The sequence below is a fragment of the Rhamphochromis sp. 'chilingali' genome (genome assembly GCF_963969265.1).
Source record: "Rhamphochromis sp. 'chilingali' genome assembly, chromosome: 21".
Classification (NCBI taxonomy): domain Eukaryota; kingdom Metazoa; phylum Chordata; class Actinopteri; order Cichliformes; family Cichlidae; genus Rhamphochromis; species Rhamphochromis sp. 'chilingali'.
In genome coordinates this window covers 16,972,794-16,999,713 of record NC_137949.1, presented here as the reverse complement: position 1 = coordinate 16,999,713, position 26,920 = coordinate 16,972,794, and the positions used below count along the sequence as shown (strand labels likewise).

At 40.8% G+C, this 26,920-nt stretch overlaps 1 protein-coding gene across 1 annotated transcript in view; it reads left to right on the top strand.

Moving 5' to 3' along the window:
* The first annotated feature begins 306 nt into the window (after nt 1–306).
* Nucleotides 307–26,920, top strand: part of LOC308389687 (uncharacterized protein) — a 32,126-nt gene continuing 5,512 nt past the window's right edge. Inside the window, exons 1-4 of the mRNA XM_080871171.1 lie at nt 307–754; nt 12,704–12,785; nt 15,418–15,932; nt 22,915–22,968. Coding sequence (XP_080727297.1) covers nt 686–754; nt 12,704–12,785; nt 15,418–15,932; nt 22,915–22,968 — 720 coding nt within the window. The 5' untranslated portion in view covers nt 307–685. The remainder of the gene's footprint in view (nt 755–12,703; nt 12,786–15,417; nt 15,933–22,914; nt 22,969–26,920) is intronic.

Here is a 26,920-nt window from a genome sequence, read left to right as displayed (position 1 = left end):
TGTGTGTATAATGTAAATGTAAATGTACATATCATATTTATCTATAAATGTAAACATAATCTTGTTTCCTGTCCTGGCTTTTCTAAGCTGGCTCACATCAGATGGGCCCCAAGCTGCATAATGAAAATCCTGGATACGCCCCTGTTGAGGAAATAAACATAGGAGAACGTACGGCTTTAACTCTTAGCCCGCCTCCTCCTAGAGAGAGTAACACGACGTCACCGGGCCCGGCAGCCAATCCGAGAGCGATACGCTCTAGCTAGAGGAGATCTCCTATGTATTGGTGAAGCTGGTGTGCATTCGGCTGTGTGTATGTGTGTGAGTGTGCGTGTGTGAATGCGAACAAGTTGATATTCATTTAAATTTTTATTACCCCCTCCTCCCTCATCATAAACATATTTGAGTTAAACTCCGGGAGAGATAAAAGTAGTTAAACATACAGCAAAGGCAGAGTGACTCCGATGAACTCGAAAATAAGTTTGCTGCGCACTGCCTTTGAAAAGAAGCCGCATCTACGCAGTTTGAGGAATCTCGGTGTGTCGGTGTTTTTATCGACACCGGAGAGAGTCAGTGCAGCTGCTTTGTTGTGTGCCTTCTTTCAAAGTCGCTGGTGAAGTTGTTGTAACCGTCACGCTATAGGAGGCAGTAAAGCGGGGATAAGCCATTCACGAGAAAATAAGACAAAATGCTGAAGACGCTGACGAAGAAGCTGAGAAGACATTCACTCAATGAGATCCATCCTTTCCAAGTGAAGGTAAGTTCATTACACACCGTGAAATGGTTGTCATGAAACTCGCAGCACAAACAGCTGAGAAAGAAAGTGACTCGTGTCTGTGTGTATGCGTGTGTGAGCGCAGCGTGGCTTTACTTTTGTCTCGTGACTCGCTTATGAACCTTTATTAACACTATTTCTCTTTCACACGCACAGAGCAGCAGTCATTCCCAGCCTTATACACCCCGAGTGGCCACAAGCCCTATCAGATGGACTCCTCCATCTGCACCACCTCTGGTGGTCAAACGAGTTCATTTGGACTTATTTAAACGGAATCTGGACCACTTTCAGCTTACTGTTTACTCTTAGTGATTACATTCTGCTGACCATTTATCAGTTTTGGTTAGTAAATTGTCTCAGCTGTTTACCCATGACTCTTGGACGCTATTTTAACCATTAGTCCATTACTTTTAGTTACAAATTGAATTATAAGTTATTTATTACATCAAGCTACCTGTTTGAACAATGTATCCTTTATCTTAACGAATAGTTGTTATCTACTATTCATAATTTTGAGGTAAAGTCCTTCTAGGAGCTACTTTGACTTCTTGTTTATTACTGTTTGACCAATTCCTAAATAGCGTTTTCTTTCTGTGGGACAGGCTAGAGCTTCATCACTGCTGTGCGTGTTTTTGGAGGTACTCTCAGCCTCATTCATTATCAAGCAATTTACTCTTCATGGATACTACAGGACTTTCTCTGGTGTTTACAAGTTAAAGTCTTAAAAATCCCTCTTGAGCTAAACATGTTTGCCTCGCTGTCATATAAGAAAGGAGAAACACTGAGAAACATTGGCCTTCTGTGTGTAAGAGAAAGGCTGGTGGAAGTAGTTCAGAGTGTGCATATGTGTGTTTGGGGTGAGTGTGGGGGTACAAATTGAAGCTCATTTAGGATGTACACAAACAAACATTTCAGTAAAAACCTTATTACTGCAAGCTGCCCCCACATCTACATCTTTACCCTCCAATTATCCACCACAGAATCCATGTAAGTGCTCCTCAGTTGTTGCTGGCTGTTCAGCTTGCATAATGCCTCTTTTTGGGGAGTTGAACGGTGAATTGTATCTTGCACGGGTCACTGACTTGCTCCATCTACAACACTATTGTGCGTCAACCAACTGCATAGTCGCATGGCAGCCATTTTGTGCCAAAGTGCGCCCATTCAAAGGCCTGGAGGTGGATATGGGGGAAAGTGTGCCATCCCTATTGTCTGCTATTGTTTGTGTTTGTTGATCTGCTCACTGGTGGAAACGTTCTGCCTGTCGTAGTGATGGGAAAAGTGAGTTGTGACAAGGCTGGTTGCCTTCATGCTGGACTGACACAGGATGGCCTGTGAAAGCCGCTACACAGCACTCTTAAACCAGTACAATGGTGATTTATAAGGAATTTCTGCTGGTATGACCCCTGCTCCAGGACCTGCACTAATGCAGTGTAATGATTCAAGAAGAGGCAGCCAATGGAGCACCTTTCACTGAAGGAATTTTAAATGATAATCAAGGTTTAGTACGATCTTAGAATCTTAGTTAGTGATAGAAAGTGTACTCATGTCGATTATTGCGACACAAAGCCACAAACAGGAAAAAAAATTGTTTTTTGATTGTTTTTTTTTTTTTCCATCATGGCTGATTTTTTTATTTTATTTTATTTATTTATTTATTTTTCTTCTGGTCCTGCTTTTTGTTGTCACTAAGATAGTATTTAGTATTTTATCACTCAGTTGGAGGGATGAAGCTCGCTGAGGCCTAGAGACTGGTTGGCAACCATCTGGCAACCTTGAGTCATGAGGGAAAAATGTTTATTCTTTGATCTTATTGTGAGCGGTTGCTGGCAGTTGCTGTGGAAAACAATTATTAATGTCCTACTGATGCAGCCCTAGAGACCAGACATTGAGCTTCTGTAATCACTAGCTTCTTGGGAATACTCCCACCACTTTGAAAGTGGTTGGTGGAGGTTGCAAAGAAGTATGCAGTGGCAATACTTCCTTGCAATTGTTTTGGTCGCTTGCATGTTGTCGCTGTCACTAATAGTGTGTATGGAAGACATTAACTGTCTGCACAAATTTGCAAACTAATTGCCAAGTGGCCATTAAATTGAAAAGTACAACGCAAACTGAAAATGAAGAACTCCCACCTTCAGAGTAAAAGTGCCTTTTACAGCTTTTACTTTGAAGTAAAAGTTCAAAGCGACAAAGGGGGTCATCTGATTTTTGGCGTTTTCTGTTTTCTTTGTATTATTGTTGCATGTTTTCAATATAAAGCGCCTCGAGGCAACAGTTGTTAATGTGCTGGTTGGAGTGTTAAAGCCCCACATTTTTTCTATAGATGAATGTTTCTAGTTCGTGTCACATTTTTTCAAGTAGCACTGCAGCTCGAAGGGTAAACGGTGAGTGTCCACATCCAAGTCAGTGTCTTCCATGTAAGTTTCTATCTGAAATCTGCTAGCGACTGAAATAATCACAAGGATGATTTTGGTGCAGCATCATCTTTGCGCTGATTTCATTTGTTGAAGTACCGTCTGGCAACCACCTCCTAACCATCTGGGGAAAACACGTTTCCCTAGTGACCGGTGATTCCCGGGTTTTGTGACAAGTCCTTAGCCCTGTGTAATTGAGACCTAACCAAGCTAGCTACCATTAGCTCATAACTTTGCTATCTAGCCTCTTGTCTAAATAGAGCTTAACAATAACTGCCCACTTTTTAAGGGCCCCAGTTCCGGAATTGAAATTCCTATTCATTCTGTCCATTGACGTTCCAGAAAATCCTTGTACAAAGAGTTTTAATCCTCAAACCAAGCCAACCAGCTTTGAAATTAATCATGACCATAAAAAGATTTAATTTGAATGTATAAGGGGTCAGTAGGCTCTAATTATATGTTTTAGCAGATTTTTATGTCAGATGCCCTTCCTGATACACCCTTAGTAGGATTTGTGCCTTTTCCCGAGCTCTAAAGGGAATATTTTATTTGTTAAGGGAGTGTGTAAACCACTACACTGTGGAGCCACAGGAACTACTTATCACACAGTGCATGCACAGCATATGCAAAATCCACAGCAACCTTCAAACCTTTTGAGTTTAATCCATGTAATGTTTTATAGTAGTATTTGTGAATATTAAACATTCATATTTCCATGGTAACAATGACCACCAGCAATCACAGACATCAATTGCGGATTGTGGATAGAGTAGATCTTTTCCACAACATTGGAAACAACACAGTTTTTGTTAAAGTTGATATCTTAAAGATTTCTAGTTTCTACAAGAGCATGCACCATTGTTTCACAGTGTTGTAGCTCATCTACTTTAGATGTCAGTAACATCACTATGACGCATAATCCATAAACCCATACGAAGGACATGAACCTCACTATTGAACTCTGTGTGACGCTGCTGATATTTTATACCTAGTAAAATTTTGGAAATTATGGTCCAGATTTAAATTTTTGCAGCAGATTTTTCTTGTACACTTTGACTCCTCCCCTTGCTGTGTTGGCCCTTTACAGACTCAAAGAAGCCGATGTATTGGCTTCGGGATAGTTTAAAAGAGACTAAACGGTCTCTCAAGGTCCTGGAGCTTCGACAGATTAAAACCACTTAGAGCTACACTACTGTGAGGAAGATCCACCAGCTGAGTGTGAGCTGAAGACAGGCAAGCATGTCTGTCCCTATGCTGTGTGTCTTTATGAGAGGGGGAATGGAGTGTGACAGTGTCCATGACAGTGTGGAAGGGCAGAGCAAAGCTGATATGTGTGTGAACTGGGTGGTGTGTATTTGTGTGCGCGCACGCTGTGACATTGCCATTGATCCAGCTTAGCAAGCTGCTCAGTGATGCAAGGCACTGACAAGGATTTCATTCAACTGTTCTTGACACACAAACACACAAGTCTTTGTATGTGTTTGCATGCGTACACAATAGCAGTTTCTATGCTTTATTCCTGCAGGCTCATTTTCATTTTTGCTTATTTGTCCAAATGAACTTCAAGCACTCTCTTCTTTCTTTCTTTTTTTCTTGTCTTCTGTCTTTTTATTCAGGACTAATGTAAAACTGTACTGTGAATAAAACAAAAGTATGACTCAAACTTTTCTCAAAATATCAGCAAATTACCAGGTGAGGAAATGTATGGGTCAACCAAATCTGAACACAATTCTTACCTGACCGCTTCAGAATCAGCTGATTTGTTTGGTTTAATAAGTATACCACATTTAATGAAGCCCTGCAAAATTTTACCTTCAAAATATGAGAATTTTTCCAAGTTACAGGCCCTCGAAGTACATCAGATTGGGCTGAAATTTGGTAGATTTTAATTCGTGTGAGATTTTTTTTTTTCTCCGCAGCATGTTTCAGGAACATCAGTATGGTGAAATGTGTATCATATTTAAATAGCAACACAGTAGCAGTTTATTGTCTGTGATACAGAGTAGCAGAAGCAGGCATTGGTACCCCAAATGTTTAATTTCCTTTTCCACAATTCACTGAAAGGAAAAAGTGAAAAGTGCAATTTGGGTAAACTTCCAAAGGCCTTAATACTATGTGGGATAAGTGGCTAGTCAAAGCAGCATGTGCCTACATTGATTCCAGGCTCATCCTGTAGCTGTGATTTATTGTGTGTCATAATAACTTTGTATAATGTAACTTGTAGTCACTTCCAACAGTTAAATGAGTTAAATGAAATCATGTTGATTTTGTGGGTAGTTATTCCTATGTTGATTCCAGGGAAATGGATAACTTTTAGCTCTCCATTGTAGGCTTTCTAAACTCAAACAACATATTGGCCACTGACATCTGTAAATGCTATCTTATTTGCTGATATATTGGTTCATAAAGGTCACCTTTTCTATTTTAAAGTTCTTCTGTCATACTTCAACTCTCTAAATGTTTTTTAAGTACTATATAACTTTACTCTTACTGAGCTTTGTAGTTAGTTTGGTGGAGTTATTCTCAGGTGTAGTGCAGACCCACAGCTCACAGCAGTCCAAGCCCTCACCTCAAACTTAATTTGAATATTTGTCATGCAAAGTAGCAGCACAGACCTGGGTAGTAGTTGGACCGGAAGATGAAAATCACCACCAGTGATTAACATCAAAATGATATTTGAATGCTGTCACTGCAGAGCTACCTCCTAACAATGTGAGAATGACTGTGGAGGGTCATTAAGCTTTTCAAATATTTTTTTCACACCTGTTTTCAGATTCAACGCGATTGGGACCTTAAATATTAGTGCAATGCTAATGTGGAAGGTTGTGCCGACTGAACTCCTGATTAGGTTGTGTTTGTGTTTTTTTTTTCTTCTTTGCATATAGTTCTCTATATCAGTTAAAGAACAAATATAGTTCTTGGCCAGCTTTTCTTGGTGGACTGAAGGCTGGGTGAGAGGTTAAACTTGCCAAGCAGATGTTTCTCGCACAGCTTTCACCTACTTCCAAAGTGAATGGAGGAGATCATAAACTCATCATAAGACATATGATAACATTTATTAAGAGGCCCAAGAATAAGTTGCCTTATTTTCTAAATATTGACATATCCAAACATAACCTTCATTGGATTAGGTTCTTGTCTTTTTTTGTCTAATTGTGTTTCATTCTTGGCTCTCAATGTGTACTTCAGTCACAACATAATATATAATCTTTAGATATAGAGTAGCTAGGTAAGCTTCTGCTCACTTCTAATTTCGATGAACCTTGTAAATCCTTTTTATTGCAATGTTAAACCTAATCTTAAAACATTAATTTATGAGAGCTGAAAGAATTTTTGAAGAATGTGCTTACAGGTGGGGCACTACTGCTTTATATGCTATTTTTAGCAAATGTATTAAGATAAACAAAGTCTGTAAATAGTTGGGATTGTCTTGAAACTGATTGTTTGAAACTGGATAAAAACTGGCAGCCTGAAAGAACTAGAAAGTGTCTAAGTTTGCAATATTTAAATGGACAAAAATGTAGCGATATTGTATTGTGTATATATTATTGCTAGTGCACATGCAAATACTTTTGCAGAAATACTGTTTGCAAGGCACCACCCACTTTTCTGTAATCCATACCTACTCTGGTGTGATGCTGTGACAAGTCAAACGTGGTTATTACATATTCTCTAAAGAGTTGCAATTCCTCTAATAGCCACTTGAGGCTGGATAAAAAATGAGGCAGTTCCCATAGACTACCATGTTAAAATGCCCAACTTTACAGCAGAAATGAACATGTTTACTGCCTGCTACGGAAAAACTGCTTTAGTCTATATTTCTCATTTCCATATTTATATTAACTGTATATAGTTTCATTTTTTAAGTAAAGCAAACTTTTGTATTTTAATCATGTTATTAGAACCTGTTTGAGTCACAGGTCAGACTTGGGCAACTGTAGCTGCTACCTGTCTGCTAGGCTTGCTGTCAGCTGATTGGATTTACTGAACCAGAGCTCTGGACTGAGAGCATTTTAATGCAGTTATCTCTATCATTGTTTGTTTGTTTTTTGTTTTTGTTTTTGTTTTCGTAGCATCCAAGAGAGTCTGGGCTTCATTTTTTAGTGAGTGATATTGTAGTATGCTCAAAAGTTTAAATTGGAAGTCCATACCAGATACTTTGTTAGGCACATTTTGCTAATACTGGGTTGGATATAAGGTAAACCATAAGCTCTACGCTTTTTCTTATCAGACGGATAAAAATGCTAAGAAAATACATACATTTCTGTCAAGTTAACCAACTCAGAATCTTTAAATTAATTACATGCTTCCAATCGCTCATTTTTATCCAGGAAAAAAAATCGTAATATGATGCAGCCTTTTTAAGTTGGAGTTATGCAGTCCAGGCTTGACTAGAGCATTATGCATGAACTGAACTCATTATCTTATGCAGACTACTAAGTGAAATACTGCTCACTTTACAGTAGCAAGGGAGCAACCATTAGCACCATATCCTGGAGCTGAACAGCTGGTGCTACAGCACAGTGTGATGGTGAATGTCAGTTAAGCAATAGCTAGAGTTTGTTGTAGCTAGCTGTGCCAAAGGAGTACCCGTATCAGATGTGGTTCACTGAGAACACATGCAAAGTTTTTCTCTCTTTCATAGTAATACCTGATATCAGATAACTGTCACACGCCAAGTTTTTGCTGTCTAGAAAAACAAAGTGAAACTTATTCAAATACTCATACATGCACCACGGCTTTGCTTCACACTCCCAGAGGAGATTTTGCATAGCTTATTTTTTATCATCTGTTGACATGTACTTGTTTTGCATTAAGAGAAATTCATCAGATGCTGTAGTAGCTTTTGAGTTCATGGGAAGGGGTCTCGTTCTGTTCATGCTTGAGCTGTTGTTGGTCTTTTAACCCCTTCTGGTGAGAAACTAGAAGCAAAGAACTTCTAAAGTCTCATAGCTTAGATAGTCTAGCCCTAAAGAGCCATATCCTCTCCCTCAAAAAACTTTCATGTGGTAAAAGTTATTCTTCTGTCAATTTTTATCACATTTTTAACTGAAGAGGTCTCCAGTTAAAGTCATTTTTGCTTAGGAAGATTTCCAAGTGAATGAACGATACCACTATATCAGTGCTCAATGCTACATTTATTGCATCCTTTAGCAAAGGGTACTTTGGAGCATCCTTTATGAAAGGAAAGTCCCACAATTCATAGCAACCATCAGTTTGTGAAAACAAATAAACATAAATAACAAGTAATAGAAATCATGTAAATATTAACAGTGCATTTTCCATTTTGTGACCCAACCTGCTAATATGTATGATTCTTTAACACAGTGTTGTTAAACCCAAAAATGAACTCTGAGAATAGATTTTCTATGATTAAACAATTAAGATTATGAGCTTTATCAAAGTGATCAAAGTCATTTTAAGGTTCACTATAATTTAGTTTGCATTAGTTATGTCCATTATTGTATTGCAGTCTTTAGGACTGTCTTGACTTCAGTCCCAGAAAGTCAGAATAAGATCGTCTCTCCAGTAGGACGAGAAAATATGAGTGGACTTGATAAGCAACTAATCACAATCACTGTGACCTCCATGAGATGAAGTATTTAAGATGTGGATGTCATTGTCATCTCCGGCTAGTTCCATGTCAACAACATTCACATTGTTAAGTAGTCTTATGTAAGTATAGTTGAATTCCCTGAGCACCGTGGTTCACTTTTCCTAAGTCCTTAGAAATTCTCCTTTACAAATTTCCCTGACATGTTTTCCATTGAGATCAAGGGTAAAGTGATTAGGAAAAGGAAGTCATTTTTTTGGTCTGTTTGACCGCAGCCGGGGTCAAGAGAATAGCTGTTGCTCTACTTTCAGATTTTGATTGCATTAAAGTATCTTTCTGTCACAGTCAAAGTACCATGAGCCACTCCACCATCTGCCATTTTGATTTGTCTTTTTCCAGACACGAGTCACCTTCAGCCACCACAACCACATGCTTCTCACACACATGGGGTTTCTGTTGTGGTTCAACCACTTTACTAATGTTTGTTATCATTTGGAAACGGTTGTCATCGAGGGAGGACTTCCTACCGTATATCCTTAGCCAACCAATTAGCATGCATTAGCAGACTCCTTTTTTGATGGACAAAATTGTAAGTGTTGGATTTTTTTTTTTTTTTTTTTAAGCTGACATTTTTTGGAGGGGACGTGGGGGGTCAAGATGCAGTCAGAGCATGTTCATGGACATTGGCATGAAAATGTCAAATGTAAACATGCCAGAATTTATCAGAATCATTCATTTTTCCGACTGACAGAGATTTGTCTGTGAAGAAGCTTTCAGAATTCCAAAGAAGCAGAGAAGCAAAAGCTGCTAACTTGATCTCAGTGGTGATCTCACTGCGAGTGAAAACAGATTTAAGCGACTCAGACTAAATTCCTGTCTCTTCTGAGTACAATTAAAATGTTTATAACCCGCAACTAGTACCAGTTCGCTCTTGGTATCCTACAACAGTAATGTTAACAGGATTTCGACTGCTTTATGGATGCTGCCCAACAATAACTCTCTGTAGTATACAGTGGAGTTGAAGCCCAAGCCAACCACTTGCCAAAACACATTTCCTCCTCACAGTTATTCCTCAACGTCTTTTTCATATGGAGTTCATGAAGTGAAGCTGTTTAACTCGAGACTCCCTCAGCCAAGGGGTTTTGTCTTGTGAACTGGCTCTGGGTCTGTTCATTGAGTATCCTTCCCACAGCTCATGCACCAGTGAAAAGCATGAAGGCTACACTCTTTTATTGCATGGAATATACCCTTTGTTACACTTTTAGGTGACTTCTAGATGTCTTCATTAAGATAGGATAGCATCCTCTGTATATGTTTTAGAAAATGGTTGGTGATAACTTTTTAAAAATCTTTAGTGGTAACATTGTTAGAACATCTTGCCTTGAGATTCCTGAAGGTGGCATGTTTTTTAAAATGAATAAATTACTTTGAGCAAGTGGAGCTTCTGATTTAGCATTTTCAGCTGTAGCTCGTTTTCAGTTCGTTTCAGTATTTGTAGGATATTTATTGCTTCAGTTAATGTTCCTGTAGGGTTAAAAAGTTCTGTTAATTGTTGCCTTTCATTTTTAAGCATCGCCATGTTGTTCCCTAAACTCCTTAAACTCTTGTTGTTAGATTGTCAATAAATGTAGTAATTGCATTCATAGGAAATGGACTGTTTTGTACACTTTTCCATGCTTTTTCCTACATGAGTGCTTGGTGTCTAACATTCATACTACAATGGATGCATCAGAGAAAAACTTGGGGAAACATTAGCTGGGCTTCTCTACTGACTTAGCCTCTGGGTGCAAATTTTAAATGCACTACTCATGTAGTCAGCTGATATCTGGGACCAACCTTGGGGTTTGGTATCTTGCTCAAGGATAGATTGGCATCCAGACTGGAGTAGCAAGGGATTAAACAATCAACTTCCTGATTAACAGAAGACCTGTAGCTCCTGAGCTATAGCGACCCCGAATGGCCATTAGTTGATGAGCCATGTCATTGCTGGTAGTATGCTATATACTCGGGGAATAAGTCATATTAATTTAGCACATAGCACTTGGTCAAATTGGACACTTTGGCATGTAGTGCTTACTACCTACTGCTAGCACTGTCACCTCGCACCAAGAAGGTTCCTGCTTCAAATCTACTTTGCCTTTCTGTGTGGAGTTGTGCATATTCTGTTAAAACCTGCTTGCATTCCCTCTAGATACTCCGGATACACACATGTTTATTTAACCGGTGATTCTAAATTGGCAAATGACATGTATGATTATCTGTTTCTCTGTGTTAGACCATATAGAATCTGGAATAGATTAGGGACTTGTCTGTGGAGCACCTCAGCTCTTGGTGGAAGTAAACTGGGACAGGTTACGTTCATTTCACAAACCTACCACCAGAAACGTTATCTGGGCTTCTCTGCTGACTTAGCCTCCGGATGCAAATTTTGAATGCACTACTGATGTAGTCAGCTGTCTTCTGGGACCAAAATTTCTCTTTTGTTCTGCAAATCTTTGTTTAAGGATTCAAATTGATTAAAAAAATAATAGAAAGCTAAGCCTTTGATAATAGGCATTTGGGAAAAAAATGTCCATCTTTTGCACCCAGCTTGGATTGTTTACCTGCTAAAACCTGCTCAGATGTGACTTTTTGATGTTATCAGACTTGCTCTTGGAGAGTATAAGCAACTGAAGTTTTTAAAGGAAGCATTAAATGAAGGGGGAACTCCAGTTAAACATTTGTAAATGGCCAATCACAAGGAGGTAAAAAACCTGTTATTAGATGGTCATAAAGTTTTTTGGTCTAGTCTAAAATATCATCTATAAATTAACATTGTTTTCAAGGGTCATTTAGACACTGTCCTACTTTGTGAAAGACAAAAATCATTGAGCTAGCAACATAAAGTGTGGAAAGAGTGTTTGCAGTGTTACATCATCAGACTTGGTTTGGCCTATTCTTTGGTCTGCACTGATATGACACATTGGACTGTAAGTATGACATGTTTTCAGTCAGTTTAGCCTGTAGCAATTTAAGGAAACTACATTTATGATTAATAGGAGTTTTGGCTGACAGAAAGTCGGCCAAAACTCCTGTTATTCATTACTGCTGATATAAGATGTGAATAATGTGATTTCAACGGCCTTGATGTTGTTGCATAACAGCATACTCTGGAACTTCCACTTAATATGAATTGAATACTGTCCTCCCTGTATTTGTCTTTGAAACCCTGGCTCATTTCCCCCTTTTTCACTGTATTTTTTTGAAGGCCTTCAGAAAGAGGAGGAGGAGGAGGAGGAGGTGGTGTGTGTTACACACTAGAAGGGAGGACACTGTATGTTTGTGTGGATGTATGTGTGTCATCGTACACACAAGCTCAAGCACAGATGGCAGCTGCTCAGCGAAGCCTCGGAGTGGTAATTACTGAGTGTGAGGCGCATTACTTAACTGTTAGCTTTGCAGTCTGCAGGGTATCTGTATTGTTGTTGCTGCTGTAGAGGAGGAAACGATTTTTAAAGAGACAGTCTGGTTTAGGTTGAATGTTTTTCTGTACAGCAACTTGTGTATGTTTACTGAAGCCAGGCAAAAATTTACTCTCAAGGTATGAATATTTTCTAACGTAAAGGCTCTGGAATTATATAAAAGTGAGTTAAAGTTTTGTGATTTTTAGTTTGCATTATTGCTGTCAAAGCCTGTGACCTAAAAGAGATATACACATGAAATATTCAGGGCTAAAAAAAACACTTTTAAGCCCTGTTAAAACGGCAAACAAATCAGTTTTACACCCACGCCAAGTGTCACGATCTAAGACCAAAATCTTCCTTTTCTTTGGCTTGAAAGAGAAGGACCCTTATATATCCTTGTATGATAAACTTTGTTTTTTTTGTGTATGTGTGTGTAATATTAAGATTCATATCAGCAGGGGATATGAGGGGTTAATTTAGCATTGCATGTTTGACCTACAGTACAAGCTGATGCTTTTTCCAGATTTCCTACCATGGCAGCGGAGAGGGAGGGGAGAGCGATGACTCAGAAGGGGAGAACCAGGAGCTTGCACAGATTGACAGAGGTATGTTCCCACTGCCAGGCAAATCACCTTTAATTGAAAATAGACGATGATTTTCTGTTTTGGGTCAAAAATAAAGATTAGAGGGGAACACTGATTACTGGAGGATAATTTTGACTCTGGAAATGTCCTTCAAATTATTACAGTGTTTTCTGGGAAACGAAAAAAGTTTTAATCACCTAAGAAATGCAGTAAAGGTGAAAAGAGGATGCTGAAAGAGCCATTGATACTTATACTTGTTGTTGGCCGTAACAGATTGCTTACAGGAAACTTGAAAAGCGTTTCACTTCAATCAACTTCAGCTACTTCAGAAAGCTGCTGGCAGAAGTTTCATTAGAAAAAGGAAATACGGCCAAATACACTCAACAAAAATGTAAACGCAACACCTTTGTTTTTGCTCCCATTCCCCATGGAATGGACGTAGAGACCTAAAATTCATTCCAGATACACAATATAACCATCCCTCCCAAACAGTGGTCACAAATCAGTCCAAATGTGTGGTAGTGGGCACATCTGCTATATTGAGATAATCCATCCCACCTCACAGGTGTGCCACATCAGGATGCTGATCTGACATCATGAGTAGTGCACAGGTGTACCTCAGACTGCCCACAACAAAAGGCCACCCTGGAATGTGCAGTTTTTTGCGCTATTGGGGGTCTGGGGACCCAGAACCGGTCAGTATCTGGTGTGACCACCATTTGCCTCATGCAGTGCAACACATCGTCGCATGGAGTCTATCAGATTGTCAATTGTGGCCTGTGGAATGTTGGTCCACTCCACTTCAATGGCTGTGCGAGGTTGTTGGATATTCGTGGGAACTGGTACACGCTGTCGTATACGCCGGTCAAGCACATCCCGAACATGCTCAATGGGTGACATGTCCGGTGAGTATGCTGGCCATGCAAGAACTGGGACATTCTCAGCTGCCATCTGCCCTGAACAATGTGAACCATGATTCATCCGTGAAGCGCACACCTCTCCAACGTGCCAGACGCCATCGAATGTGAGCATTTGCCCACACAAGTCTGTTACGGCGACGAGCTGGAGTCAGGTCAAGACCCCGATGAGGACGACGGGCATGCAGTTGAGCGTCCCTGAGACGGTTTCTGACAGTTTGTGCAGAAATTGTTTGGTTGTGCAAACCAATTGTTCCAGCAGCTGTCTGGGTGGCTGGTCTCAGACGATCTTGGAGGTGAACCTGCTGGATGTGGAGGTCCTGGGCTGGTGTGGTTACACGAGGTCTGCGGTTGTGAGGCCGGTTGGATGTGCTGCCATATTCTCTGAAACGCCTGTGGAGACGGCTTATGGTTGAGAAATGAACATTCAATGCACGGGCGACAGATCTGGTTGACATTCCTGCTGTCAGCATGCCAATTGCACGCTCCCTCATTGCTTGTGGCATCTGTGGCATTTTGCTGTGAGACAAAACTGCACATTCCAGGGTGGCCTTTTGTTGTGGGCAGTCTGAGGTACACCTGTGCACTACTCATGATGTCAGATCAGCATCCTGATGTGGCACACCTGTGAGGTGGGATGGATTATCTCAATATAGCAGATGTGCCCACTACCACACATTTGGACTGATTTGTGACCACTGTTTGGGAGGGATGGTTATATTGTGTATCTGGAATGAATTTTAGGTCTCTACGTCCATCCCATGGGGAATGGGAGCAAAAACAAAGGTGTTGCGTTTATATTTTTGTTGAGTGTATTTGGCTGTATTTCCTTTTTCTAATGAAACTTCTGCCAGCAGCTTTCTGAAGTAGCTGAAGTTGATTGAAGTGAAACGCTTTTCAAGTTTCCTGTAAGCAATCTGTTACGGCCAACAACAAGTATAAGTATCAATAGCAGCTGCACTGAGGTCATTTATAAAGCTTCTAGTTTTTAAAGTAGCTACGTCGTCTGGGATCTCATTATCTCTCAGACACCTTAAAAAGTAGATGTATTCATTGCACTTTTCTTGACTGATTCAGATTTTGTCTTTCTTTTAAATTCTAAATGTGACCTGCCGATACCGAATTATAACTGACAGAGCGTACAAACAATTTAAACTTTTCCTCAATGTAAAATTAGATTTTCATAGTAAAATAAATTGGTAAACTTCACAATTTTGACTTTATAGTTTGCACAAAGCTACAGGATCTTCTCTCACTTAAACAAGATGAAAATAAAGTGCTCTGCTACTGGAAGGAGGTGCAAATGATTAAAAAAAAATAAGTTGCCGAATGCCCACTTTTACCGGACATGTTTTACCTTACAAAAAAAAAGCAAATGCAACAGATTTATATAACAAATCCAAGTAGTTTTTGATGCGTGTCAGCTACAGTGATTGTCTTTGTCCCCTGATTTCCAAGAACTGGGAGAACAATAGAAAATAAATATATATTTTGATAGCGTAGAGTTGGGGTAATCTGGAATGATTACTTAGCCTTTATTAGGATTCCTGGTGACTTTTGTTCCTAGTCCTTTAGAGGAGGGAGAGAGAGATAAATCTGACTAGTGGTTAGCTTAAAAGTAGGAAACAGATGAGAGCAGAGGGGTACCTTGTTTCAGTGTAACTGGTCTGTTCGGTATTAAATTATAATCTTCTACATTTTTTAAAATTTGACTTATGAGTTTTTAATTCTCCTAGAGAGGCGGAGAAATTGTGCCCTCACCCCTCTGGCCACCAGCCAGCAGCACAACCAGGGTCCCCTCTCTCCTGCACGGCTGCGACGCCTGCGCCTCCTTTTAGATGCCAATCTGGATCGCCACTCTTCAGAGGAAGAACTCGAGCGAATCAGCTGCGGCGATAACAGGAAGTGGGTATCTTCACTCTCCCAGCGCCATGGCGATCACCACAGCAGTGCCTCCAGTGATGAGGAGGTGCGGGACCTCTGTGGCTGCAGGTCGCCTGCCGCCTCCGCCAGGTCGCTGGGGGAGCCCGGTGCTTGCCTGGCTGCCTCCCCCAGCCCTGTACTTTTCAGCTCCAGCCCACCACGTAGCCTCAAGCCACCCCCCATGCGATTTCAGCTGCAGGTGGTTCCGCCGGTTGCACGACCCATCATCTTGACCCACTTTGACCAATCAGCACCTTACAGAAAGTATCGGCACAGCTACGGGGGGGAACCAGGGAGACCCAGTCTGGACTTGGAGAAAATGCAACAGGTCCGTGAGTTAAATACGAGGAGCATGTATATGTTAGCGCTAAATTATTAAAGCAGGGTTTTTCCTGCAGCTAGTATAATGCACCCTTTTTATTCTCCCCTGAAAGAAGGCAGTATGTAATTAGTTCATTTTGTTTGTCTGTCTGTTTCTTAGCAGTCTAAGATTTACAGTTTTCAAGATGTCATATTTTTTGTGATGGTAGATGCAAAAAAACAGCTCAAACAGATTAAATTTGGGTAAAATCTGGGTCAAGGTCACACTAAATGTAAAAAAAAAACCCCTTTTGTATTACCCACAATTTGTTTTTTTTTTATCGCCTTCAAACTTCTCAACAATATACTAGGCCTCAGGAGACACGAGTATCTAGGTTGGCCAAGCATTTGACTTTGACCTTCATTGAGCCCAAGGTCAATTTTGACCTTGGAAAAAATCGCAAGAAACCGTACTGAGTAATACATCCTCTGAAAGGTTGTGGAAAGAACTCTTCAACACACTTTTAATTTTTTCCATCTGATGTCCTACGACGTCTGTGTTACCAATAACACGTTGAAGTCATCATATTGTAATAAAAACAAAGTTTTACTGTAGTATAGCTCTTGCCTTCGGGAGGACTTGCGCCCTCTGAGCAATCTTGTTTGTTATGTTGCCTTAAATGACAAGAAAATGCCTACAATTTTGCAATTTAAGGTAAAACTTGTTGTTTTCATGTAGACTTATTATGTTATGTTCAGTCAGCCCCCAACAGCCAATTTTGAGTCCGTAAAAACCCTGTTAACGATCGTAGTATCAATGGGCCCTGAAGGAAATGGTTTTGTTGTCCATATTGGAGAAAATGGCATGCGTTTTTATACTTCCTTGACCATAACAGGGAACTCTCTTTTTGAGGCAACTTGTGAGGGCCCGGGGCACTTGCCTTTCACATATATCCTGCAGCACCGTGTACCACATTGGCTACACTTCAGTGGAGGCTCATTACGTTAAGTGTATCAAGTCGTCAGTGTATAAGGACATAAATCCAAGCAGTCTATGGAAACATTTAGTAAAAGTGCATCACAGAAAACTTAGAGTTCACATCTGACTAGCTCATAGTTTGGCTGTTGGCACTTACAGGTAAGTAATATGTGCTGGCGGCCTAGCACCCACACACAGAGTTGGCTACAAGGACAGGTAAAGACTTAAAAAATCAGTGACCAGATTCTGTTGTTAGGAGGTATTGTCCTTTAGCATGTAAAGGTCAAATGCAGTGTTTCAAACTCTCTTGCTAACTTATGACACAGATACTGCATCACATCAGGCCATGTTTTCTTCTGTGCAAAACTGAAACTCCAGCAATTACGGCAGTGTATGCAGCACTCACTTCCTCTTCATTTTTTGATGGTAGTTTCCATCATATTCACCAAAATTCTGCAAAGCTTGTGATTTCTATTTTTGATTTTTTTTTTTTTTTTTTTTTTTTTTTTGGGTGACTTGTAAATTTCCATAGGGAGTTTAGTATTAGATAGGCTAACATTTATAGCCTTCACTGCACATGCACACACTATAGAAAAAGGGTATGTCCTGCAGAGCCAGTTAATATTTGGGACAATATCTCAAGATGTTAGACAAGGGAACACGGGATAAAAAAATGCTTCACAATCCCACATAAAGAAGGATATCCGGTCACCTTGCTTAAAAGTAACACATACATGAAATTGCATAACAGTATGAATCCCTATTTTTACTTGTGGATTAACATGTAAGCAATATTTTGTTGTTGTAAATGGTTCGGGTGGAACTGATTAAATACTTTTGGTTAGTTTAAAGAATTACAGTGCATTATATATTTTATAACACTGAAATTTTCCTAAAATGTGAATGCACTTCTAGCTTTTAGCACAGTAAAAATACTAAGTACTTCCAAATTATGCTTCAGTACAGCACTCTAATCTACATTTACTTAATGGCTCTGCGGTTTAGTCCCCAGGGCACTGTATAACTGATTAATAATAATCAATTTTTAATTGCTATCAGTCGTTATTGCTGTAATTGAAACAGATCACTGACAGACCATTTCTCTCTCAGTAGGATGTTTAACTTGGAGCTTGGAATGCCATAATTTTGGATAATCAGTGAGTTTATGTGGGGATGTTGTATTAGGAGCCAGATTTTCTTCCCTCAAATATTTGGATGCATTCACAGAATGCAGTCTTTTCATGTCCAACAACCCGTTTCACTGTATGCTGAAATAGATTCTCTGTACCTATTTATGTAATATCATATTTAATTCTGACACTATAGCAGTATGTGTGCCAAATGGCAGATGAGCCTTAACCCCCCCGTCTCCACCCCCCTGAGCAAATCAAACAGCGATCTTGGGTCGCACATTTGGTCCAAAAATTCAATCGTGAATACTCTTCAAATATACATGCACACACGCAAACAAAGTCCTCCCTTTCCATAGCCGGACGCTCGCCTCCACGGTGGTCTGGCTGGAGAGGGATGAAGGAGAGGGAGCCACGGACGGCAGATGTCCGCCCTCGTTTTTCACAAAGGCTGGCGAGTGAGGGGAAACGATGGAGGGGTGGAGGCAGAAGGAGAGGATTAAATAAACAACAGAAAAACGACAGCCACTAATGAGTCACGGCGAAGCTGGTCCGCTAATCATTAAAATCCAATAGACTTGTTGGCCCACACTGTGGATGGGGAAGGGTGTGTGTGTGTGTGTGTGTGTGTCTTTGCAAAGAGAGAAACTGCAGGTTTCAGGGGTCCATATGTCCGTGGGGTTTTTAGAGGGAACGAACAGATGATAAGAGACAGCGGGCAACTTCGAGAGGGGTGAAGTGTAAAAAGAGAAGTAGTGTGTCGATGTGTATATGTGTGTGCATCCATCATCCTGCCTGTCTGTCTGTGTCTGCATGTGTACATCCTCCTGTCTGTGTCACTGTGTGTGTGTGTGCACGCTCAGTGAAGTGGAATGGGAGGTGCTGCAGGGAATACAAAAGGGGGCCTACAGAGGTAGCCAGCAGACACATTAACCCTTTAGCTGGACATCTCCCAGTCATGAAATCAGCCTCGACTTCTACACCTCATCCAGGGTCTGATGTACAACAAATAGCACATGTTCACTGGTGTTTGTACAGGAAAAAGTTAGCTTATAACCCTTGAATTTCTTATTACCCCCAAAAGCGATCTTAAATGTGTGTTAGAAAGATATATATGGCAAAGCTTCACATTATGTTTGGTCTGAGTACACCATAAGAATGCCGCGGTCAGACATTTAGTGGAGGACCTCGCCCACGCATTTGTAGTACAACCACTTCTCTCTTTTTCTATGAACATAAAGTTGACAACCTTTTTTATCCTCTGGTTTTTATTCTGTTCGGAGTTCCAGAAGCAATTTGGTGCAAACAGTGTTTTATATGCAAATGACTAATTAAGGAGCACAAGCCAAGAAGACTGAGCTCTATAAAAGACGACCATGCCAATGCACGGCTTTATAAATCTAATGAAAAGGATGCATTTCTGCCTGTGCTCGTACACGCAGCTTCAGTCATGAGTTTTATGAATCTGGCCCCCAGGGGAGCAAGAAAGGGAAAGAGATGCGGTTCTTGTTAAAAATGTAATTTAAAGGTGTCAAATATGGGGATTCTGTGCCAAAGGTGCAGGGAACACCTGAAACATATTCTTAACTACATCCTGAAACCATATAAATGGACATGCAAGCAAAGGAAAAGCATTTTCAAGGCCAGAAACGAGAAGAGTAAGAAATAAGTATATTTGGCCCAAAATATAGCCTCCCAGGCTTATTTTCAGTTAGATTGACTCATAGTCTATTTTTTTTTCATTTCGAAGAGACAGCTATAAAAAAAACAAGAGCCATAACTCTGTACATGCAGAGTGGGTGGGCTTACACAGCTTCATCTTACAGGAAGATATTTGTACAGCAAATCTGAACACAATAAAAGAAGAAGAAGAACAACAAGACTGTTCCTTTAGTTCAAAATGAGGCTTGCAGATACTGCATAGAACTAAATCCCGGGTTATGTTCAGTAGCATACTCCAATATAAATTCAATTTAGTTAGTGTGGCAGATGCTGGTCATTTGAGCAAAACAAAAAACTGGATGACAATTTAAAGGAAACACCTGAACTGTACAGTGACTTGGTCAAAGTTGTTCCAAGTGATCGACTGTATCCTGATGTGAGTGAAAATAGCAAAAGATTGAATTAAATTCACTTCAAAGCACTTTATATCATAAGGTAAAAAGCCAAGAATAGTGAGAAAACCAACCAACAATTTAAAAAAACAAACAAAAAAATAAACCTGTTATGAGCAAGCACTTGGTGACAGCGGGAAGGAAGAACTCTCTTTTAACAGGGCAGAACCAGGCTTAGGGAGGGACAGCCTCCCTAATGATAATAATAATGATTAAATGCTGAGTGGTGTATAAACACATAGAGTGAAAAGACATGAGTGAAGATAACTGCACCCACAGCAGCCCAAGACTATTGCAGCATAGCTAAGGGAGCATTCTGAGTTACCTGTTCCAGCCCTACTTCCTTTAGGAGGAAGCTAATTTCGGTCACTTGCATCTACAATCTTATTGTTTTGAGTACTTCTCATAACTGGTGGGCGTAGGTGAGGAAGGAATGTAGATTGAGCAGTAAGTCATCTGGCTTGCTTTCACGCTCTATTCGGCACAACGGGCTGGTACCAAACTGATCTGTTGGTCTCTGTCTTCACTCAGCTCATGAACAAACCCCAAAATGTTTGAGCAACTCCCCAAACACTGAGTGGGCACTCCACTTTCTTCTAGGTGAAAACAATGGCCTCAGACTACCATAAGAGTGCATGGAAAAAAATATTAATTCTTCAGATTGAAATGGTCCTTAAATGCTGAAGGATATTGACAGTGCACTTAGTTTTGGCTCCGGTGCTCCCTCTCTAAGACCAGGGGCTAACGTGCAGGTCTATGATTCCCCAGTGTGACCGTAAATAATTAGAGTCATGCCTTTATTTATTTATGGGTTCGTTCATTTAGTCTCTGATAACTCCTTATGCTTGCTTGTCCGTGTCCATTCCCACAAACTGCACAGATGTTGTTCTAAGTGATCGACTATATGCCGATGTAAGTGAAAATGGTTTTGATTGCTACATATACTATAACATTCACACCCACCAGGTCTCAACCCAGCCAGTTATCTATGAGAGATTCTGGTCTGACCTGTTAGCTCTCTGCACTGTCATCCAAACACTAAGTGTTAAACTGAAATGAATAACACCACTGTGAAAGCTAAGTAGAACTAAAAAGCAAAGATTCAATTAAATTCACTTCAATTCAATATTATTTACATAGCACTAAATCACAACAATAGTTGCCTTAATGCACTTCTATTGTAAGGTAAAGAGCATAGAATAGAGAAAACCCCAACAATAAAGCAGCTCGGATTGAGCAAGCACTTGGTGACAGTGGGAAGGAATAACTTCTAACAGGACAGACCCAGGCTTAGGGAGGGGCAGCCTTCTGCTGGGACCAGTTGGGGGTGGTGGGAGGAAGACACACTGTGAAAGAGAGTGAGAGATTAAAAATAACTAATGATTAAATGCAGAGGGGTGTATAGGCATATATCATGAAAAGAGGTCAATGAAGATAACCCACTGCATCCTGGGAAGCCCCCAGTACCAAGCCAATTGCCGTTCAGAGGGAGCGCTCAGAGTTACCTGTTCCATCCGTAACTCCCCTTAGGAGGAAGCTAGTTTCAGCTGCTTCTGTCCACTTATTGTTTTCATCACTGCTCACAGCTGGTGGGTGTAGGTGAGGAAGGAATGTAGATTGAGCAGTAAATCAACAGGCTTGCTTTCTGGTCTGATATCTATTCAGCACAACAGGCTGGTACCAAATCCTTCGTGTCGACTTCACTCGTCCTCAGGTCATGAACAAGACCCCCAAATTTTTTAGCCCGGAGAGAGGTGCAAACGATGGCCTCACACTACCATCCATTATAAGAGTGCAGTGTTAAGGTAGTACTTATGCCCTGGATTCACTTTTCAGAACCTGGAGTCTACATCCATCTTAACTAGGCGGCCCATGGATGTAAACAGTGGTTATAGCTTTCACCAAGGATTAGCCTAGATAAGTCAAGGCTATTTTTGTAGCATGTTGCATAGAAGACAAGTTCTGTACCCACGTTTCTACAGCTCGTTGGCAAGCTGTGACCTGTTTAAGGTGAGGGTGGTGTGCAGGGGTGGATAAAATTATCACTTTGATTTTTCTCTAAGATGGGTTCTTTGAAAGTTTGCACGAGGCCAGCTCAAACATGTAGCATCTAAAATAAACATTGGATTTGGTTTGTTTTTAAATTCTTCTTCAAGCATTTTGCACTCAAATACTGTAGACTGTAGAGTCACCGATGGGAAGAGGGGAAAAAAAAGAAAGATGAGGGCTGGCAGGAGGTGAGCATGAGGGCAAGTGCACGTTGACTGTCTCCCACATCACAGCAGCAGGAGTCTTGTGGTGCTTCCATTCTCTCCTGCGCTCCCTTCCCCTTTGGAAGCTACCTCCGCGACTCCAGACAATTCGATGATTGTGTGGTCCCTCCACCCCCACTGTGTTTTCTTTCTTTTTTCTTTTTTTCTGAAAACAGTGGAGCTGCGTGGTCATGGAGGGGAGTGGGAGACAGGATATTGCATAAGCTTCATTGACCAACTGTTTATACTTGAGTGAGACAGCTGGATTTGCTGACTTCCTCGATCATCCCGAATTAAACATTAAGCCGGTGCCTACTTTGTTTTCATGTGTTGGTGTTTTGCTGTTTTTGATATGGCTGATTATAGAAAAATACTCACATGCACCGACACTAGCTTTAACCAGTCATTTTCTCTCATAAAAAGTTCAGTCTACAAGAAAAGGTGTGGAGCTTTTACTCTTCCTGTCACAGAGGAGCTGCTGCTGAAGTTTTAATATCGATAGAAAAGTCACTGTGCTTTCTTCTTGTCTTCACAGAAGATGCTGCTGAAAAAGAACTGCGGAGGGAAAACACGGACCATAAAGATTCGGGTGAGTTCACTTTCATTGCCACACGAATACCCTGCTGGCAGGAAACGCTCCCACAACATTGGCGAACATTGGAATAGTATTCCTGTAAGCTTCAAAGCTCAGCTAAGACATAACATTTTGACTGCAACACTCGAGATGTTTTGAGAATATTGTCACGGTGAAGGTTATGAAGTTTACTGCTATCAGCTGTACGCAACATTCCTACAGCTGATAGCAGTAAAAAAAAGAAATAAAACAAATTGTCAACACAACAGCTGGCGATGTTTTCAGGCTGTTATGAGCTCTGAAGGGACAAAGCGCTCATAATGTTCCTCTAATGGCATTTGTTAGCAAAGTTAGTAGTTTTGACTGCAACATATAGAGGTTTTTGGTATAACAGATGATAATATATTTTTTTAGCTTTCCCACATCAGTCAGTCCATCTGTAAACCCTTGAAGTGGACAGTATTGTGCAAAAGTCTTGAGCCAAGCCTCATTTCCATATATTTTGCTTCCAAGGAGCCAAGACACACAACCCAGTGAGTGTTGTGTCTACACAAAAGAGAAGAAAGCAAAAATCTGTCCCCCATGTTTTAATAGGATCTATGAAAAACTCCAAAGATAACACAATTTGATGGGCATATAAAAGTATTTTGACGCCAACAAGGTGATTCCCTAAGAACTAATAGCTGAAAACTTGGCAGGTTGTGCAGTTTGTCCTTAATAAATGTGAGGAAACTGGACAAGTGGAGGACACAGGAAGAAGTTGCGGGCTTAAATAAGTATTTGCAGAAGATGAAAAGTATTTGAAGGTAATGTCCGTCATCAGAAATGGTCTCAGAGGAAGGTGGCTGTCAAGAAGCTATTCTTTAGAAAGGGAACCAGGTTGAAAGGACTAAGGTACGCCAAATTACTCAAGAACTGGCCTGAAGATCAGTGACAACAAGTCTTATGGAGTAATGAATCCAAATTTTTTTTGGTTGGCGGTGTTGTTAATCTGTATGTAGAGCGGTCCAACAGTGAGTGCCTGTAGCCATGTTTAAAAACCATCCATGTAAGATAATAAACAGGATCCCATATTTAAATGAGGGCAAAATAAAAGCTTCGTTTTGAACTTTTATTGCTGGGTAAAAAAAAATTTTTTCTGCTCAGGCTGAAGCGTTCCATTTATGGGTTGTAATATCTTTAACAGGGGCATCATCATGATATACAGATGCTGCTAACTTGAAGATAAAAGTGATATAAAAAACCCCCAGTGCTATCAGTTAAAGCCACAGATTCACTTTGCAGTTTATCACAGCTCTCTCACTGCAGACAGCATCTACACACTTAATGCCTAATTAGAGCAATGTGACAACTGCTAACAGAGTTCACTTTCCTCTTGCACACCGAGAGACTCACTAGGCTGAGTTCACTCTTAGTTTAATTGCCTTTTTGTCTTCTCCTTTCTTCTCTCATTTGAGCTAACGCTAGCTACACACTGACTCAGAGGTGTCTGCTCAATTTGTTGCTGGCCTTGAGTCACTGCAGTGAGTTACACTATTTTTACTTTACAAGACTTGAACAAACCGAGTTCCCCGTGTATCACTTTGAACCAGTGCTCATACTGGTTTAGCCTTATTGAGATAAGAGTGACTTAAGAGAGTCATGTTAACAAAATAAATACATCTAAGCATGATTTTCAATGATAATTTTCAATGGTTACATGACGTCATTTACAATAGTTATATATATTTAGCTTCTTTAGCTGAAGAACCAGTGAGCTTATCCAATGATGAGACGTCCGTTCCTTCACAGTTCACACCATTCTTCTTATTCTTTCCTTGAGTATTCGTCAGATTATAATGAAACTTGCACTCAACAATGGGTCTTCACTCAAAACGGTGCTGAAGGTCGTCCAACTCACGGTAGATTAGAACGTTAACCAACTATGAACGGGTTAAAGTTCTAGTTAACTTGAAAATTTAGTTTGAAATTAAGATCCATCCATCCATCCATCCTCCCATCATCTGCTGCTTATCCGTGCTGGGTCACGGAAGCAGTAGTCTAAGCAGAGTCCAGACCTCCATCTACCCAGCCACCTCCTCTACGTCATCCAGGGGGACCCTGAGGCGTTACAAGGCCACGCGAGAGATCCAATCTCTTCAGCATGTCCTTGGTCTACCTCCAGTTCTTCATCTGGTAGGACATGCCTGCAACGCCTCACAGAGGAGGTGCCCAGGAGGCATCATGGTCAGACAGATGTTCAAACTACCTCAACTGGCTCCTTTTGAAGGGGAGAAGTAGTAGCTCTACTCCTACTTCCTCCTCTATGACTGAACTTCTCACCCCAACTCAAAAGGAGAGATCAGTCACCCTTCGAGGAAAGCTCATTTCCGCCACTGAGGAAATGTGTTGGGCTGTGGTCAAGGGCGGAGGCCCTGGTGGTCCTATACCCAACTGCTGAGGGTGGATATTGGGACATGAGAATAAATTCTTATAATAAACTAGACATTATGGTTTATTTTTGGACCTATTTTTGATCGTGAACTTGTATCTCATCAGTAGCAGCTGGCTATCAGGTAGCAGACGTAAAGCTGTTAATGAATCAACTCCATCTTGCAAATTATCTGGAAAAAAAGAAGCAGTGAAAACACCAAGAAGGAAATACTACTTAGGCTCATGTCATTATCACAGCTGTAATTATAGTTTTGGGCGAGCCGCAGACGATTTTCAGATTTCCAGATGGGTCTCGGCAGTCTTTAGAAATGCCTGGTATATGAAAATCTAAAATCATGACCGGTCTAATTCCTGATATAGTCAGCTCTTACAGAGGATGCACCAACAGGCTGCAGTATAAGATAAATAAGAATTATTTTGAACTGTGAATCACACAAAGCTACTGTAACAGAGTCTAAAAATAAAGTGAAGAAAACCAGTCAAAGCAGATTATCATTATCAAGTGTGTCTTACACGTAAATTAATTGAAATCAATTTAAACACGACTTTGCATGCAGAGCCTTTCCTTTAATGCTGGCTGATGGGCAGTCCAGATCAGGGTATCCATTACAGTCGCGATAAGGTTGCGAGGTTGCTCAGCCCCTGTGAACAGACCGGCCTGCCTTATTGCCAGCACCTTGATCTCCATCCAACTGCATACTGGGACAGCATCTGGCTGCAGCGTTTGTTCCCATGCCCCACTAGCTACTGAGCTATAGAGACTGTGGAAAATCTGATAGCGCCATTGGATTCCTTTTGCAAACTTTACTGCAGTGATACATTAGCCTAAGAATGAAAAAATGCCCTCCTTTTCACGTTTGTTTGATCTCTTGATTTCACTCAACAGCCTTTAATAGCTGTGCTTTCCGCTTGTCCCATTAGTGCACATTTACCAGCCTGAATACTTCTGTAAATACAACAGGAATTTCCCAAAGAAGTCCAAACGCAACGGCCAACAATTAATCATCAGCGATGCGACTGTGTACATGGTGATTTTTGCTTAGAAGGACGGAGAGCTGGAGGCTGGAACAAGCTTTGTCGTCTTGGCACGGAGGAGGGCGCTCCAGAAGGAGGCACAGTGTGGTGAGAAAAGTGACGTTATTATCACGTCGTGTGGGATAGTGTCAGTGGAACCTTATCACACACTTGTTTATGAGCGCACACATGTGCGTGCACACGTACACACAGCGACTGTAACAGCATCGAGTATACCTCAGTCCTGCATGATGATGAGTGAAAATGTAAAAAACCGAGGTGGCGATGAGAGATGGAGCTGAGGAGGAGGAGGTAGAGTGTGTGCGGTTCCCTTGTGGTGTATTTCCAGGGATGGAGTCATTTTCCATTTATAGCCTGGCCGGCTGCTATCTGTTTAGTTCCACTGATACGTGGAGATATTGCTCATTATCCCGTGTTCTCACTGGTGAAGCTGGTAGTGTTGCTGATGTCCCCGTCAGTGACGTCTGTGGGCACTGTGTTTGTTCCAGTTCAGAGATTT